Below are 14727 nucleotides of genomic sequence, written 5' to 3' on the forward strand. Positions count from 1 at the left end.
CAGGTGGCAGGCTGAGGGGCGCTGGGTGGCGCTGGGGACATGCAAAGAGCGGGGGGGAGGGGGACGCGCTGCTCCTAATGCTGGTTCTCTTTTTTTTCCCCCCCCTCTAGCTGCGCTGAGTGAGCTCTCCGGCCCCCTGTGTGGAGCATGCATGCAGTGTGTGGATTCTGGAAGGCTTTTTACTTTTTCTTGGTGTATGCAACTCGGTTTTTCTCTCAACTTCTGAGATACAGCTGTGAAAGGGAAGGCAGAGCTTCGTAGATAGGCTTTTGTAGACTAGCCCAGCAACGATGGTAGTGTGCGCTGCATGCCAGCTCTGCCAGTACCTGTAAGGAGTAGTGCTTGCCCTTTCTCATTTTATAATAGTTGTTTTTGTTGGTTATTATTTTTTTTTTTTTAGCAGTAGCAGATTTTGTGCAGACCCTGGCTTCTCCCTCCAGGGGAAATGCTGTGGGCTGCAGAGCCTGCCCTCTCAGTATTTTTTTTTTCTCATTAGCTGTAGCATTTTGCTTTAGTTCTCTTATCGGCCCTGCTCCTGGTGCTGCAGCTGAGCCATGCCGAGTGTCAATTGTCCCCAGGAAGGCCTCAGGCTGTAGAGCGCAGATCACCGGAGGGGGGGAACATCAGGTAGGTCTTAGAGGGGAGCTGGCAGCAAGAGGAAACAACCCTAAAGGAGATAGGGGGTGTCTGGCCAGGGAAGGCTAAAGTAAAGATGCTTCAGTATCAATTGCCATAAACCCATGCTTGCTTAGAAAGTAAAGCTGAACTAGAAATGTAAAGCAAGGGGCGGGGGTAGGTACGAAGCGAATTCTTTCAGGGAACAAAACCTGGATATGCTTGAGGAAAAGTGTTTAGCTTTAGAATATCTTGCTATAAAGGGAAGAAAAAATATCAGCCTTGGATGAGGAATAATACCTGGCATCACTTACTGAGTGTATTGCAGTGACATCTCAGGTTCCACAAACTTGGACTCAGGTGGTTTGGTACACACCTGTAATCACACACAAGGTGGTAAAGGCTGCACCTGTGATCCAGCTGCCTGTGAACTTTTGAAAAGTTGTAAATATTTTGTGGGTTTTTTTAACTTAAATAAAACCATCAGTTCTCATGGCAATACAGCTCTTAAGAACTTTGGTTTCCACCTGGACTTTTTCTTGGTGTTGTCATTTTTTGTGTGTGTGTGTGCAAGTTCTCATGGCATCCCTCTGCTTTGCTACTGCTTATGATGTAGCTGGCAGCAAGAGACACTCTGGTCCTGGCCTTGCATAAGCAAATCTTGTGTAAGTAAAATCACCTTTTTTATTTCTTTTTGTGCTTGAGAAGAAAGGGGGGGGGGGGGGGGGAAGCCCAGAAGTAGTCTATACATTGTTTTTGAAAACTGTACCATTTATTAAAGTGCAACCTGGGGGCATGGTCTTAACAGCAGTGTCCCATTAGCAGAGGGAAAAATGCACATACCCCTTCACTTCAACTGAATAGAGAACAATGAAGCTGGAAAGAACTTTCTTTTAAAGGTGGAAACGCTTTTATTAACCAAATGGCACAAGAAGCTTTAGACAGTTTTCCCCAAGAGGGCTGCACTTGCATATTAAAAGGAACAATATGACCAGTTCCTTGGGTAATGGGTGACTTGAGGATCAGTCAGGGTCTCTTCCCCTCGGCAGGCCTCTTGAGAACAGAATCTGAAAGCTCTGCCTGTCCAGCGCTATCTGCTGCCACCCAGCAGCAGCCCAGGAGAAGATGTCCCCCAACACCCATGCTTCAGTGTCAGTCCCATTACTCTTTGCTACTTAACAAATCAAGTGGCATTCTTTTGGTCTGAGTGGGCTTTAGCTTTACACTCAAATAAAAGCTTATATTGCAAGTTAAAAATGGGGAGAGACCCCCTAAAGGTAGAGCAGTGAGATGCATCCTCCGCAGCTTGTTCTGTCCCAGTCACTCCACAGCGTTCCTTCCCTCCCCCGCAGATACTGCATGGAGATCAAAAGCAGCTTCCACTGGAAGCTAACTGTAGCTCCCCCACTTCTACAGCCCAACCACAGACCTCCAGCTAGGAGGAAGCAAGTCTGCCTACCTAAGAGACCAAGAGAGGGTCAGCCCTAAGTAGAGGAAAAAAAAAAAAAAAATTAGTTAAATAACTTAAGGAGGTGGAGTTGAGGGATGTTGTGTTGTGGTTCCCCTGCATGTAAGGCTGGTGCAGTGCTCGTGCCCCAGCCGGGGCCATGCCTACAATGCCTACCATGCCCCAACCTTGCCTACAGCCGGCCCTGCTGCCTGCAGGCCTGAGCCCCAGCTCTGCCACCACTGGGGTGCCTTAAATTTTACAAACACCCTACAACCTGGTGGTTTTTTTTTTTTTTTTTTTTAAATGGCAATACAGAGCTTGTACCCTGAAGTGCAGATACATCCATGGAGTCAAAGCAATACTGTTCTCATAACCTTCCTGGTGCTGAAATTAAGCAGAGCAAGCCAAATTCAAGTCATGCACATCTTCTGCCTTCAACAGGTACTGGAGATTATGTGCCTCACCTCCCTGGGCTTTACTGGGAAACACTTTTTCCTGTGAGTAACCTGCTGAAGCTATGTGTCTGCTCTCCTTGGAGTAGATATGCATGGATGAGTTGACCTTCAGTACATTTCATGCCTGGAATGAGCTGTTCTAGTGCAGACCTGGGCTCTACCTAGGCAGGGTACCTGGGACTGTGGTCACCCCTTCACCCCCCCATTAATTGCACTTCCAAATTGTGTACCATGAGCTTGCCTCTGGTCCAGTGACTGAGAGACTCTGCTCCCAGAAGCACTGCTACTTTTTTGCCAGACTAACACCATCTACCTTACTAGGGCTTTGCTAGGCCTGCTGTACCACTGTAGCTGAAGGGAAGGTTTATGACCTCAGATTATTTTGTCTGCTACACTCACTAAAATAAAAAAAAACCACTAAACTTCAGAACTTCCCTTATTTAGTACTAGTGAGACTTTTCTTCCTCATTTGTGACCATTAGAAAGCATTGATTAGGTTAAAAAATACAGCCTGCAGCATTAGCCTCGCTGTGCCCAGAGCTACACGAAATGGGAGCAAACAGGATTCTGGCAACAGACCTTGCTTTCAGCCCTCCGCCAGGATGGGAGGTGGGGATATCAACCCCTCACTACCAGGGACGGTGCCTCGCAGTGGTACTTTTGCTCTCTAGAAGGCAGGTTAAGAAAGAAACAACCAGCTGCAAGCACCAGCCCAGCAGGCACATCACCACCAGGCAGACATTAACCTGGTCTCCACAAGCAGGTGCAATACTGAGCAGACACCTTGCTGCTGCCGGGCCTGGCTCCATGCTAGGAGCTGCTGTTCAGAGCATGGCCCAAAGGCTGCAGGAGCGGTGCTCGCGTGGCTCAGGCTTGTGTCATCGTGCCAGCCCCAGTATTTTAGATGGAAGCTATTCTCAGTATTCTTCAGCAGCCAAATTGCCACCCTGAACACCCCTACTCAGTGCCCACCTGGCCCCATGAGCTAAAGTTTTCGAGCTGCCTCGGTGCGGGAGGGACTGGGGAGGCAGGCGTCCACCTGGCTCTTGCCCAGCACGTGGCTGCAACCTGGCATGGGCTTTTATGCCGTGGAGGGAGCCTGGGTTTCAGTCTCTGCTCCCAGCCTCTTCCAGGAATGCTCGCTGAAGACCTTGCCCAGCCTCAACACCCAAGTGAGCACAGCCTAGAGTTAAGCACAACTGAAATTTTAAGTTAAGTTGCACCTTATCTTGAAATCCTTTTACTTGCCAGCTCTTTAAGCATGCTACCCACTGCAAGTTCCTTATGTATTTAACACTTTTTTTTTTTTTTTTTTTTTTTTTTCCAGTCTCGTGCTGTTTTAGCACCTCAGCTTTAGGGTATGCTGCAGAGAAGGATAAAGTGAAGAAAGATTGGGTCTAAGGTAGATATTTTATTACGGTACAGGCCACTCGAGGACAGATATTGAGGCACTTTTGGGAAGGGGATAAGCAACACAAGTGAGAGTAATTCTATACGCCCTTTCGTAAGTATATAGCGACTGCCTTTCCTCTGCCAGCTGCGAGGGAGCCACTACAAAGAGGTCGCATCACACGGTTCGGGGCAAGCGGACCCTACAGTTTAGGATTACTTTAACACACTTGAAGATAAGGGGGGAAAAAAAGCCCTTCTGTTTTCTAATTAATTCACACCCACAACAGAGCAAGCAGCCTGGCACTCAACCCTGTAAGAACGCCGTCATCTGAGCTTACCCGCCCTGTGGTGACTTCCGCAGGGCCTGGCCCAGCTCTGACCATGGGACTCCAAATGAGCGTTCCCAGAGACGCTATAGGATAAATTTTCTAAATGCATGGTCAGTGGGGTGAGGGAGAAGACGGTACAAATTCTTGCTGATGTGTCACATCCGTAAGACCCTAAAATGAGAATAACATAAAGAAGGGACCAACCCAAACACATGGTGGTGCAGCTGATGCGCCATTAAATGTAGCGACACACCAGATACTCCAAGGCTTCTGCCCCACTATGAAAATGCTTCACAAACCAAAAAGTCATTTTTCCTTACTGCTGCTGCCACCTTCTCACAGCCGTGTGTGGAAGAAGAGACTTTTTATTTAATGCCCCACTGGGCTCCATGTGCCAACAAGCTAAAAGGGGGTTCTTCCCCAGCTGGCACGGATTTATTCTCATCTGTCCTGTACCCGTCTGCCACACTGCTATTGAAACAACCATGTACAGAGAAGAGCTGAAAGAACACCTGCCCTCCCCCCCGCCCCCTGTTGGTGCACAAGGTATCCAGAATGTCCAAAAAAAATCCACCTTTGCTACAGGAGAGAATGCAGGTGCTTCTGTGTAACCTGCTGCATGGCTACAGACAGAGGATGCCCCAGATGTAGGCGCCTCATCTTCAGGAAGGAGAGGATGCAGGTCGGGTTAACAAGGGCCCTTCTCCCACAGAGAACATACCCCGAGAAGAAACCAAAGCCGTCAGCGAAGCAGCAGGAGAGGGGCAGGCCCACCCCAACGTACCGGGCAGTAAAGCGGCCCCTTGCCACGTGGGAACAACCAGGTACCCTCACGGACTCTGTCACTGTTGTGATGCGTGAAATGAAGCAGAACTGTAAAACATTTGTGCACATCCGTGACAATAGCAGCGTAACGACACCTCTCCTCTCCACACGGTGCCAGGAGAGGGACCTGCCGTGGTGGGAAGGCAGATGCCAGAGAGTCCGTGGCATGAGGAGGTCCCAGTGACCCGTTCTGGGCACACAACACAGCGATGTCAGCACTAGCAGGGCACCAGGAAATGGAAAAAAAAAAAAAAAAAAAAAAAACATTTTGCAATGTGGTAAAGGGTTTCTTTTTCTGTTAAGGCCAACCTGCTACCCTTTGTACATGGAAAAAGAGCCATCAGAGATCAACAGGGCAGTCCAGAACTCCAGAGCTCCTGCGTTGGGTCCACAGCAGCTGTACATACGTGACAATCCATCCGTTCAGTGTTCAACAACTTCACGCACACACACACGAGTTCAAAACCCAAGAAGTTTTCTAAAAAATCCACTCTCAAAAAAGCTTAAACAAAAAAAATTCCTCAGACTCTGCCAGGTTCTTACTGTCTTCCCAGCATCCTGGGATATGGGTGGGATGGGAAAAATATAGCAAGAATATTGTAAAATAGAGAATGTGCTAAAATCTCTTCATTCTCAGATCACTTAAGAACAGGCTTATTAGGAGACGTGCTCAGGATAAGGTTATTTAGAAATAAAGTACCTTGTCTTTGTGCTTCATGAAGAGTAAGCTTCCTGTAGGCTCGCATTTCAATTTTTACATTATCCTGCGTTCCCTTTCGCCTACCTCCACCTGGTCTAAGCCACAGTGCCAGCACGAACCCGCAGAGATGCGTCAGTAGCTTTGCCAGGAAAGCCTAAGGTCTTGCCCACGGAGCTGCCGTACGGACAAGGACAGAGACACAAACGCGCACCGAAGAGGAACACTCGTGGTTGGGTCCGACGTAACTAATGCGTACGGCAATACTTTAAAGGTTTTTCTCCACACACGTTTGCAGCGCTGAGACTGCAGGAAGAGGGGATTTAGCTTTTGCCAAAGTAACTTCCTCATCATATGTGACCCTGTAGGCTTAGCTAATTACAGATTCAGAGTCGCAAAAGAAATCGCACTGAACACCACAGCGGGGGAGGTCAGGAACAGGCAGAAAGAGGAGATGTTTAATGCTGTTTTGCTCAGTTACCAGAATCCATTGCCCTGTGTATCTGGGATTCTGTCACAGCCAAGACCGAGTTAGGGCTAAATACACTCTGTGCTTAACCTGGGAAAGGCGATACAGGCTGCAGCGTGATGCAGGACAGCATAGCATTGAACCTTTGAATTGCACGGGCGGCATCGGCCTCGCTTCCACCTCATTTTGCCGTAGCTTTGCTGGATGTACCCTGCTATCAGAGGACTGATCAGAGCGGCCCCGTGTCCAGCATGAATTTTGCACCTCTGGTAGCTCAAGGGTGGCAGTAACGCGGGCCGGGCAGGAGCGGAGCAAATGGATTCTCAAACCAGCAAATGGCAGTGTCCCTCCCACCTTCCTGGGCGGCCGAAGCGGCCATCCTGCGCCTCTCCCCCAGGAACACCAGGATGCTCAGAGATAATACAGCTACAGAGAGGCAGCATCTTTACGGGATGGGGCTCCAGTAAATGTTAGGGGCCAAAACGGGCGTGAGCAAAGAGGTAAGAATAAGCACTCTCCCATGGGGGCTTCGGAGGAACCTGCGAGGTTACGAGGAGCAGTGCTGTACCTGAGAGGAAGCCGAGACAAAAGGGAGACCAGCCTCTCGCTACAGGACTCGGGTTGGCTAACGTTGGTTTGGGAGGGCTCGGGGGCGCGACGGGAAGTGACAAGACAGCACAGCTGCAGTAGCGGTCACTCTGAGAAGCCAAAAACTCCAGGGGTCAGCAGCAGCTGGCTCTCCCCTTCCCCTGGGGATTCTCCGTTCCAGTTCCTAGAGTACGAGCACCCCTTTCTTCAGCACCTGCACTTAAGTTCTTAAATTTGCAGAATTTATTATTATTATTTTTTTTTAAAAATACCCCTGTACTTTAATCACGAAAAACCAGTCCCCGCCCCCAATTCTACTAAAAACATGATTGTCCATAGCTGGAGGCTTATTGAACAACCTCACCCCATCACCATTAAGTTACTCAAATGTCCAATTAAACAGCGGGCAGCTCAACCTTTAGGTAACACAACTACAAAAATTGGATCGTGCTCTCTTCCCTCTCCCCCCCGCCTCCTCCTCCTCAAGAGAGCTCCGTTACTTTTTTCTAAGCGCCAGCGCTACTCCGACTGCTACAGCTAATATAGCTACCGCAGCAGCCCCACCGTACAGCAATATAGATTTCCCTTCTGGCAATAAGATAGGCTTCTCCTCTGCGGCGGAGGATTTCTCTTCTATTTCTTCCAAACGGCCCTCTTTCCCCACTTTTTTTTCCCCTGGAAGCAGTATTTTCTCAGGTTCTGGTGCAGCCTTTTCTTCTGATGGGGCTAACTTTGGGACAGGTTTACTTAATACGGGGATTTCAGGTTCAACAAGCTCTTCGGCCACTTTTCCCTTTTCCTCCTGTTTTGTACGCAGAAGTGCGGAGGGATGTGCTTTTTCAACAGCAGCGATTTCAGCTTGAGGTTTTGCTTCCTGTAAAGAAGCAGGGGGTTCTGGATACGCTGCCTGCACGGGCTCTGCAGCGACGGCTGCAGACACCACCGCCTCCTCAATCCCCTCCGGTATCTCTTCCTTCTCCACGTGAACAATATCTGAGTTGGAAGAGTTGTTCTCACTCCTTTCTTCGCCCCCTCCGTTGCTGTCCAGGCTTTTGACTTCTTCAGGATCCATGGCCACTTGCTGCCAGGACTCGGGTCCCAGGGAGACGGGCAGGCTCTCTGTGTGCCAGCTCTGACTCGCTGACAGGGAGACGGGCAGGCTCTCCGACTGCCACGACGTGGTCACCGTGGGGGACTCCGGGGGGCTCACCTGTCCCGAGTTGTCACTGGTCAGGATGTAGATGTCATTACTGTCCTCTGCGATGAGCCCAGGGTACTCTTCCTCTTCGGATTCCAAAGTAAAGACCGTCCCCTACGAAGGAAAAGGAGGACACAACACGTGAGCAACGGCTTCAGCATTACCTCCGCCGTACAGAAAGGAACCGGACACCTGGAAACCTAGTAGGGCTGGAAGAAAGATGAGAGGGCCTCTGCAGGAGCAGCAGGTGTCTGACCCACATTTTAGAAGAGATTACAAAACCCCGGTGGTCCAGCTGGCATTTCCAGCGCATGGAACCACTTAGAAGAGCTTTGCTGGGAGCTCCTCCTTTCCCTGATGTTACTGCATCGCCAGGTACCTCACCAAAACACACCATCTGGGCAGTATGAACCAGAGAACAAGATACCAAAGTCTGAAACCAAACGGAACGAAAACAAAGAAAAAGCAAGCGAACACGAGTACCTGAGCCCAGCTGAACACCAGTCCCACCTCCGTTTTGTGCAAGTGCTCTGTGTTGCTTGTCCGTTTTCATCTAACATGTTTCTCTTACATTAATTTTATCCTATTTCCAGTGCTATCTGGAGCTTCTATTTCTACTTTGTACCAACAAGCTGGAATCTACAGTAATTCTCATATTTTGCTACAAACAAATTTAGCTGTTCTTAAAGGAGTTCAGTTTCTGAGACTGTCACCATAACTTTGGCTATACGACTTAAGTGAAACCAACCAACCAAGCACAGACATCCGAAGATGCTGATGGGGTTTGCCTGGTTTTACTTAGATAGGAGAAGTCTGTAGGCATCCTAAAAATTTCATAGTGTGCTCCAGTTAGAGAAACTGCAAGTGTAAAATACTGACTGATTCCCTCCTTACGGAAAGGACAGCACTGTCGGTCCACGTCATGTGTGGACTGCTGGGTACATAACACAGAAGATATTTGCTCCAAGGGGAAAGAGGAAAAAAAATTAAGTGCAGCAGAAGAACCTAACATGGTTGATACCAAGAACGTAAAAACAAGAGAGAGGGGCAGAGAGGAACCCCAAAGTTTGTTATGCCACAAAATAGAAGTCTGTGAAACCATTAACAAAGATTCAATTACTTTTTTGCTCTTAACAAAAATTGTCTGAACATTTTATCAAGTACTGCAGTGCTGGGCGTCCCTTCTGTGCAAATTCCTCATTCAGTTATCAAGCTTTCCTGTACAGCCCCATCATTACATGAAGAAAAAAAAGATTTTAAATCCATTCGTTCTCTTTCTTCCTGCTCCCTTCTGCACACAATAGCTCTCCTAAAGCACTCCAAGCAGTTGTCCCCCTCCCTTTTAAACCCTTCCCGACACCTGTGAATTTGGGGGTTGGTCCTGCTCCAGTGTCCTAACGATGGTTTCCCATTCCCATTCTGAGACACCTCCTCGGTTGCTCCACAACTTTTTACAGATTCACGCAGTGGTCTGTGTCAGGAACTGATCCAAGTTAAAAATGAACACATTCTTTATTTTGCCGAGTTGTTTTTAACCCTGATCAGTGTCCAGTCTGGCCCACTGAGATGCCCCAGAGGACGCGTGCGACCAGGGGTGGAGCAGGGCCAGCAGCTGCACCAGCTTGCACTGATGCCCAAAGAGCTGAGTCGATACCAGTGCCCGGCTTAGAGAGCAGAAGGAAAATGCGTTTCGGCTTTGGTAGCTCCCCATTATCACTTAGTTCCTAATACGCAAGGAGTTCAGGGCCTACAAGTCAATGGTTTCTCGCAGAGGTCATAGCGCCTGGGCCAGCAGCGATCCACTCTTCTCTCAGGGAAGCACAAGAGGCCCGGGCTCTCCACAGACAGGGATGTGCTCTCTCCAGAGACACCAGACACACTGCAACTCCTCCCTTCCCTGGAAGGGGGAAGGATCTATACACACACAAAAACACCCACCAAAAAAATGAAAAGCAAGTTGGCAGGCACAGGAGAGCAGCAACACTTTCATCTTTCACGGTGGAAATTATTACCGCATCAATAAACTTTGTGAAAAGGGGTCAGTGGAGCCTGAGTTGAGTATAGGAGTGAGGTTTCTCTATCCGCTCCCCCAAAATGCCTTCCCATTTTGCAAAACCCGATGGACACATTCCTGGAGGCTTTTGTACAATTGTGGAGGCTGTAGTATCGGGCAGCACCAGGAACGTAAGGATTTCATAATGTATTTTGGCAGGGATGGAATGTAAATGTCATCTTCTCAGCCCACGGAATTTTGGAAGATATTTGTGCATGAGCAAAGGAATCTTGTAGAACACGTCAAAAGGAACTTTTCTTCTTTTAAATTGCTTGGATGTGGGAAACATCATCCAGCTTGGTAACTTGTTCAGAAATTCTGATAATAAAAAGATAAATGATGCACAGAGTTCCTCAGGGGAAGGGCTAAAAGCAACCAAGCTGCTTAAGGATCACCACAAAGGCTTGATTCGGAATGAAATGAAAATTAATAAAGCATTACATTTGTGAAATGTTCAGCTACCACACACAGGCCAACAAACCCAAAGCAAGCTCTGTTCTGCGAGCAGTGACTGACAGTTCAAGACTCCAGCACCCTCATGTTTCACTAGAGGGACTAAATTTTTTTTTTAAATGCAGCTCAGGCCATTAAAACAAAACTGAGCTCTACAACCTCGGAGGAAGCAACCAGCATTCCAAAATAAGGGCAATGGAAAAGAAGAGCCAAGAAACTTAAGTAAAGGCAGAGGTTACCAGATCCAAAGAGACCACATTATGCTTCTACAGGCTTGTGAGCTCTGGCGATTGCAGCAAGCTTCTTTTCCATAATAAACTAAAGAAAGCACCAACGAGGGCCATATTCAGATGGCCTAAATTCCCCTGAAGTTGTATGCTGTACCGTGGCGAAAGCCAAGTGCCTCTGAGCAGCGACTCAGCAGCCCACAGTGGGGAGGAGAGACCCAGCCATAGTCAACGGGGACAATCGAGCACAGACTGTGGTGAAATTTAAGGCATCCTAGTACTTCTCAAGACGTATTCCTCCAGCCTCTGCTTCTGCTCTATTCCTGACCCACCACTCTTAACTCTTCCCTTTCCTCTCATAAGGAAAATCAAAGCTGTTCAACAGAGGGAACCCACAGGTGATTTGACCATGACAAAAATGAAGTAATACAGACAAAGTACTACCACAGCTACCATGTGGGCCAGTAGCTGCCCCGGCCCAGCAAAACATCTTAGCTCAGTATGATGTAATATCAGATCATCAGCAGGTTAACAAAGAGAGGGAGAGGCAACATTGACGTACAGGGATCGGGCATTAGTTATTCTAGTTATTCCCACATACCAGGGCACTTCTTAAAGGCCACGCGCTTTGCTGGAGCACTTTCACTGGAGATACGCCTCTCGCAACGTACAGGGAAGGTCTGGGCACGTGCTGAGGGTAAGGTGCAGGATAAACTGCTTCGGAGAGGGTAAGGAAATGACGGGATGGTAATACGGGGAACACGCGCAATCTGCAACATTTCAAATATTTCATCAATATGTGCACCAACCACACACCCATCCTGCCTTCAAGGGGAGGGAGGGCCTAACAGGCTCAAGCATTTTATTGTTCCTTCTCCCACGCAGGCTGCGCTGACCTCAAAAGTTATCAGTCACTGGATCCCTATAAATCAGCCTTACAAAGCCTGGCCGATTCCTTTCTGTCTTTACAGACAATTTAACTTCCATGTCAGTGCCTTGGGGACACAACTCCCCAAGCCTGAAGAGACAGATCGCCCAAGGTTGAGAAACCTGGGGGAAAGCTGACACGCTAAGTGTCAATGGGTAATTTCACTACTTTTTCATTAACAGCTTATGAAGTTTTAAATTAAAAGCCAGACAGTAATAGGCATTATTTAGGATACATGATTAATATTTCTTGAGCTGAATTAAGAGTTAACTCAGGAAGTCAAGAGGATGAAGCTAGGATTTTGTGCCGATTCGGTTGAGGTTTGCACTTTTTTGTCATTTGGGTTTGTTTTTTCTTTTAAAACAGCTGCAATAAAAACTTCGTGACATTTAGGACAATTCTCTTGATTCATCTACAGATGTGACCCAGAAGCAAAGCTCCCACAGGCAGATTAATTCAGGACAGGATGGAACATGTGGAAGGATTTTTAATAACCCTCAGGCCTTATATAAGCCCTACTCTTTAGATTTAGCAGTAAATAAGGCATGTATGTAAGCATTTCTTTATCTGCTTTGTTTACTGTAAACGCATAGTCTACTGCTCCAGACCAGACCAGAGTTCCTCTTTTTCAAATTTGGGATGGGAGACTTGCAAACGTAGAGTTCTTTTCCTCATCCAGCATGACTTACAGAACCACGTCACGTATGTCTAGAGAAGCAAGAGTTAAGTCCCTCACCGCAGCACCCTGCCGCTCCTGATCCCAACCCCTGCCACTTGAGGGAAGAGTTGGCGCAAGTTAAGGAGAACTGGGTAGTTCCCTTCTTGGCTAGAACACAACAAGGATGGTCCACAGCACATGAGACAGTCTTGAGATCACCTTAATTCTGTCATGGTAGCATTTGCAGACCTCAAAAAGGAGCTCCAGAAGTCAATCACTGCCCTCAGCCTATGGGGTTTGACTTGCAAAAATCTTCCACAAGGCTTCTGCAAGTGACAGAAAGCACTTTTTAATAAATGTGCTAGACTAGCCCTCAGGATAGCTGTTATGCTACAGGGTGAGCTACACTAGACAAGTGTAAACTGGTAACAAAATAATGAAAAAAATATCTGAAAGCTCCTCCAATAAGTAGAACCCCTCCGTTTGGATTCAGTCCTGCCAGTGTCGGGAATCTGAACTTTGCTGAAAATCACTCTCAGCAGTGGATTCAGAACACTACCAACCTTTAACATACAGTAGGAAATTGCTACTTAAAAACACCTGCCAAGTTTCAATTATGATTTAAAGACAGCAAACATAACAACAACAACAAAAAAAAAAGACTTGGAAACTGACTCTCATGATGACTATACTGTTTTTCATAGTTTTCTAATAGGTCTGTTATTAATTGTATACAAACAAGCTGACTTACTGACTATAGTAGTTATTGTTGCTAAAGGGCAAAAACTTGAACTATGCATAAGAAAAAACCCATCCTTATTTACCAGAATAATAATTTCATCCTGATTTATGTAAAGCTGCTTCTGGTGGAAATAGGTATTCAAATCAAAATTCTGAATGTCTCAAAGATAAAAGTAACTTTCTTCCTACAAAAGCAGTAGGGATAGTAGTACACACTGAATCTGTAATGGAGATGTTATTAGATAACGAGTGGAAAGAGGTCACCATTCAGGTGTCCAACAGAGCATTTACTGCATCTTAGAGAAGCCTTTGAAAGCCTGCCCTGTAAGCTCAGAAGACCAGACACATGCAAATCGACTACGTCTAATTGCTGAGGACACTGTGTCTGTTCTTCCAGGGTTTGGTTTAGTTTTGTTTCAAGTGCTCTGAAAAGCTCCACTGGTCTCTCTGGTTCAGTTCTTAGCAGAAGTACGAGCAGGCAGGTAACAGTTAAGTCTGTTCATGAAAGGAATGATGTGGATAGGCAACTCATACAAAACTCATCTCCAAAGATGCTAAAAAGCCCCCAGAAAAGCTACACAGCCCAGCAAGACACCCTTACACCCCAGATCTTGATTTTGTCTAGTAGAAGCAAAAATTCTGTGTACAGGACGGAGGGGAGTGCAACCTTGCAGATAAAAATATCTATGTTCCCTGAACTTTTTTCTTCTCCCTGAAACTAAACAGACCCCCATAAAATACCCAAGAAAAAGAGTGGCTTGAAGTACAGGGGGAAATGCTGGCAGGATGCAAACATTCCAGGATAGCAATATTTACCACGACAAAAAATTTAAAACACTCAACACAGCTAGAAGTTTCTTAGGCGAGAGTACTGACTTTATCTTGTAACGTAACCTACCACAGAGAGAAATGAGGCTCAGTCATTACTTTCCTTGCACCAACAGCATTACAGCGACTGTGTGAGTACTAGGAACCCATCAAATGCATTTGTGCTTAAAAGTCTAGTGTCTGGAAAACAAAAGGCAAGGAGTGATGAAGTGGTCTGTGTCTGGGGATCCCAAGAGATCTCCCTCTGGGGAAATAAGCAAATTTCCCACAATAACGGATTTCCCCAGAGCTGGGAACATGCTTGTCGCATGATTTCTAGCTGCGATACAGGAGCAGCCGTGTGCTGGTGACGTGCCGCCTGTGCCGAGGGCTGAGCAGGCGAAGGCTGTGCCCACAGACGGCTGCTGTGGGGTCGGGACGGCTTCACTCCCACCCGCGCCTACCGGACTGCAGTTCCATCTGCTCCACACCTCCGTCCGCAGCCCTGCTATGCCATGCCTCTTCAGACCCTCGCTGAAGTCAGAGCTGACAGCATTACCCTGCTAATCCTTCAGAGAAATGGATTGTAAAAGGGGCAGCTGACGGCACCCAGATCTAGAACAATAAATTAAAATTTAAAAAGTAACAAAAAGCCCCCAGGCATTTACTGTAGTATTCATCTTTGTGAAACTGTCCAGATAGGTGGAGCCAAGAAAAATAGAGCAGAGTCCACAAATAAGACTGTATTGTAATTTACTTGTAATAAAATTAAGAGGGGAAAAAAAAAGAAAAAAAGGCCACACGAACCAAATCAAAGCACACTGATATTGCAGTCACTGCTT

At 47.1% G+C, this 14727-nt stretch overlaps 2 protein-coding genes across 4 annotated transcripts in view; one reads left to right on the forward strand and one right to left on the reverse strand.

Moving 5' to 3' along the window:
* Nucleotides 1-7077, forward strand: part of BID (BH3 interacting domain death agonist) — a 25065-nt gene extending 17988 nt beyond the window's left edge. The window contains exons 7-8 of the mRNA XM_035903346.1: nucleotides 111-1280; nucleotides 2507-7077. Coding sequence (XP_035759239.1) covers nucleotides 111-119 — 9 coding nt within the window. The 3' untranslated portion in view covers nucleotides 120-1280; nucleotides 2507-7077. The remainder of the gene's footprint in view (nucleotides 1-110; nucleotides 1281-2506) is intronic.
* Nucleotides 3843-14727, reverse strand: part of BCL2L13 (BCL2 like 13) — a 35821-nt gene continuing 24936 nt past the window's right edge. For 2 of the 3 annotated variants that reach the window (XM_009647915.2, XM_035903345.1), the window contains exon 6: nucleotides 3843-8132. In XM_009647915.2, coding sequence (XP_009646210.1) covers nucleotides 7317-8132 — 816 coding nt within the window. In that variant the 3' untranslated portion in view covers nucleotides 3843-7316. The remainder of the gene's footprint in view (nucleotides 8133-14727) is intronic. The other variant, XR_004843197.1, reaches the window with a different exon arrangement.

The sequence above is a fragment of the Egretta garzetta genome, unplaced genomic scaffold (genome assembly GCF_000687185.1).
Source record: "Egretta garzetta isolate BGI_Z169 unplaced genomic scaffold, ASM68718v1 scaffold511, whole genome shotgun sequence".
NCBI classification, from domain to species: domain Eukaryota; kingdom Metazoa; phylum Chordata; class Aves; order Pelecaniformes; family Ardeidae; genus Egretta; species Egretta garzetta.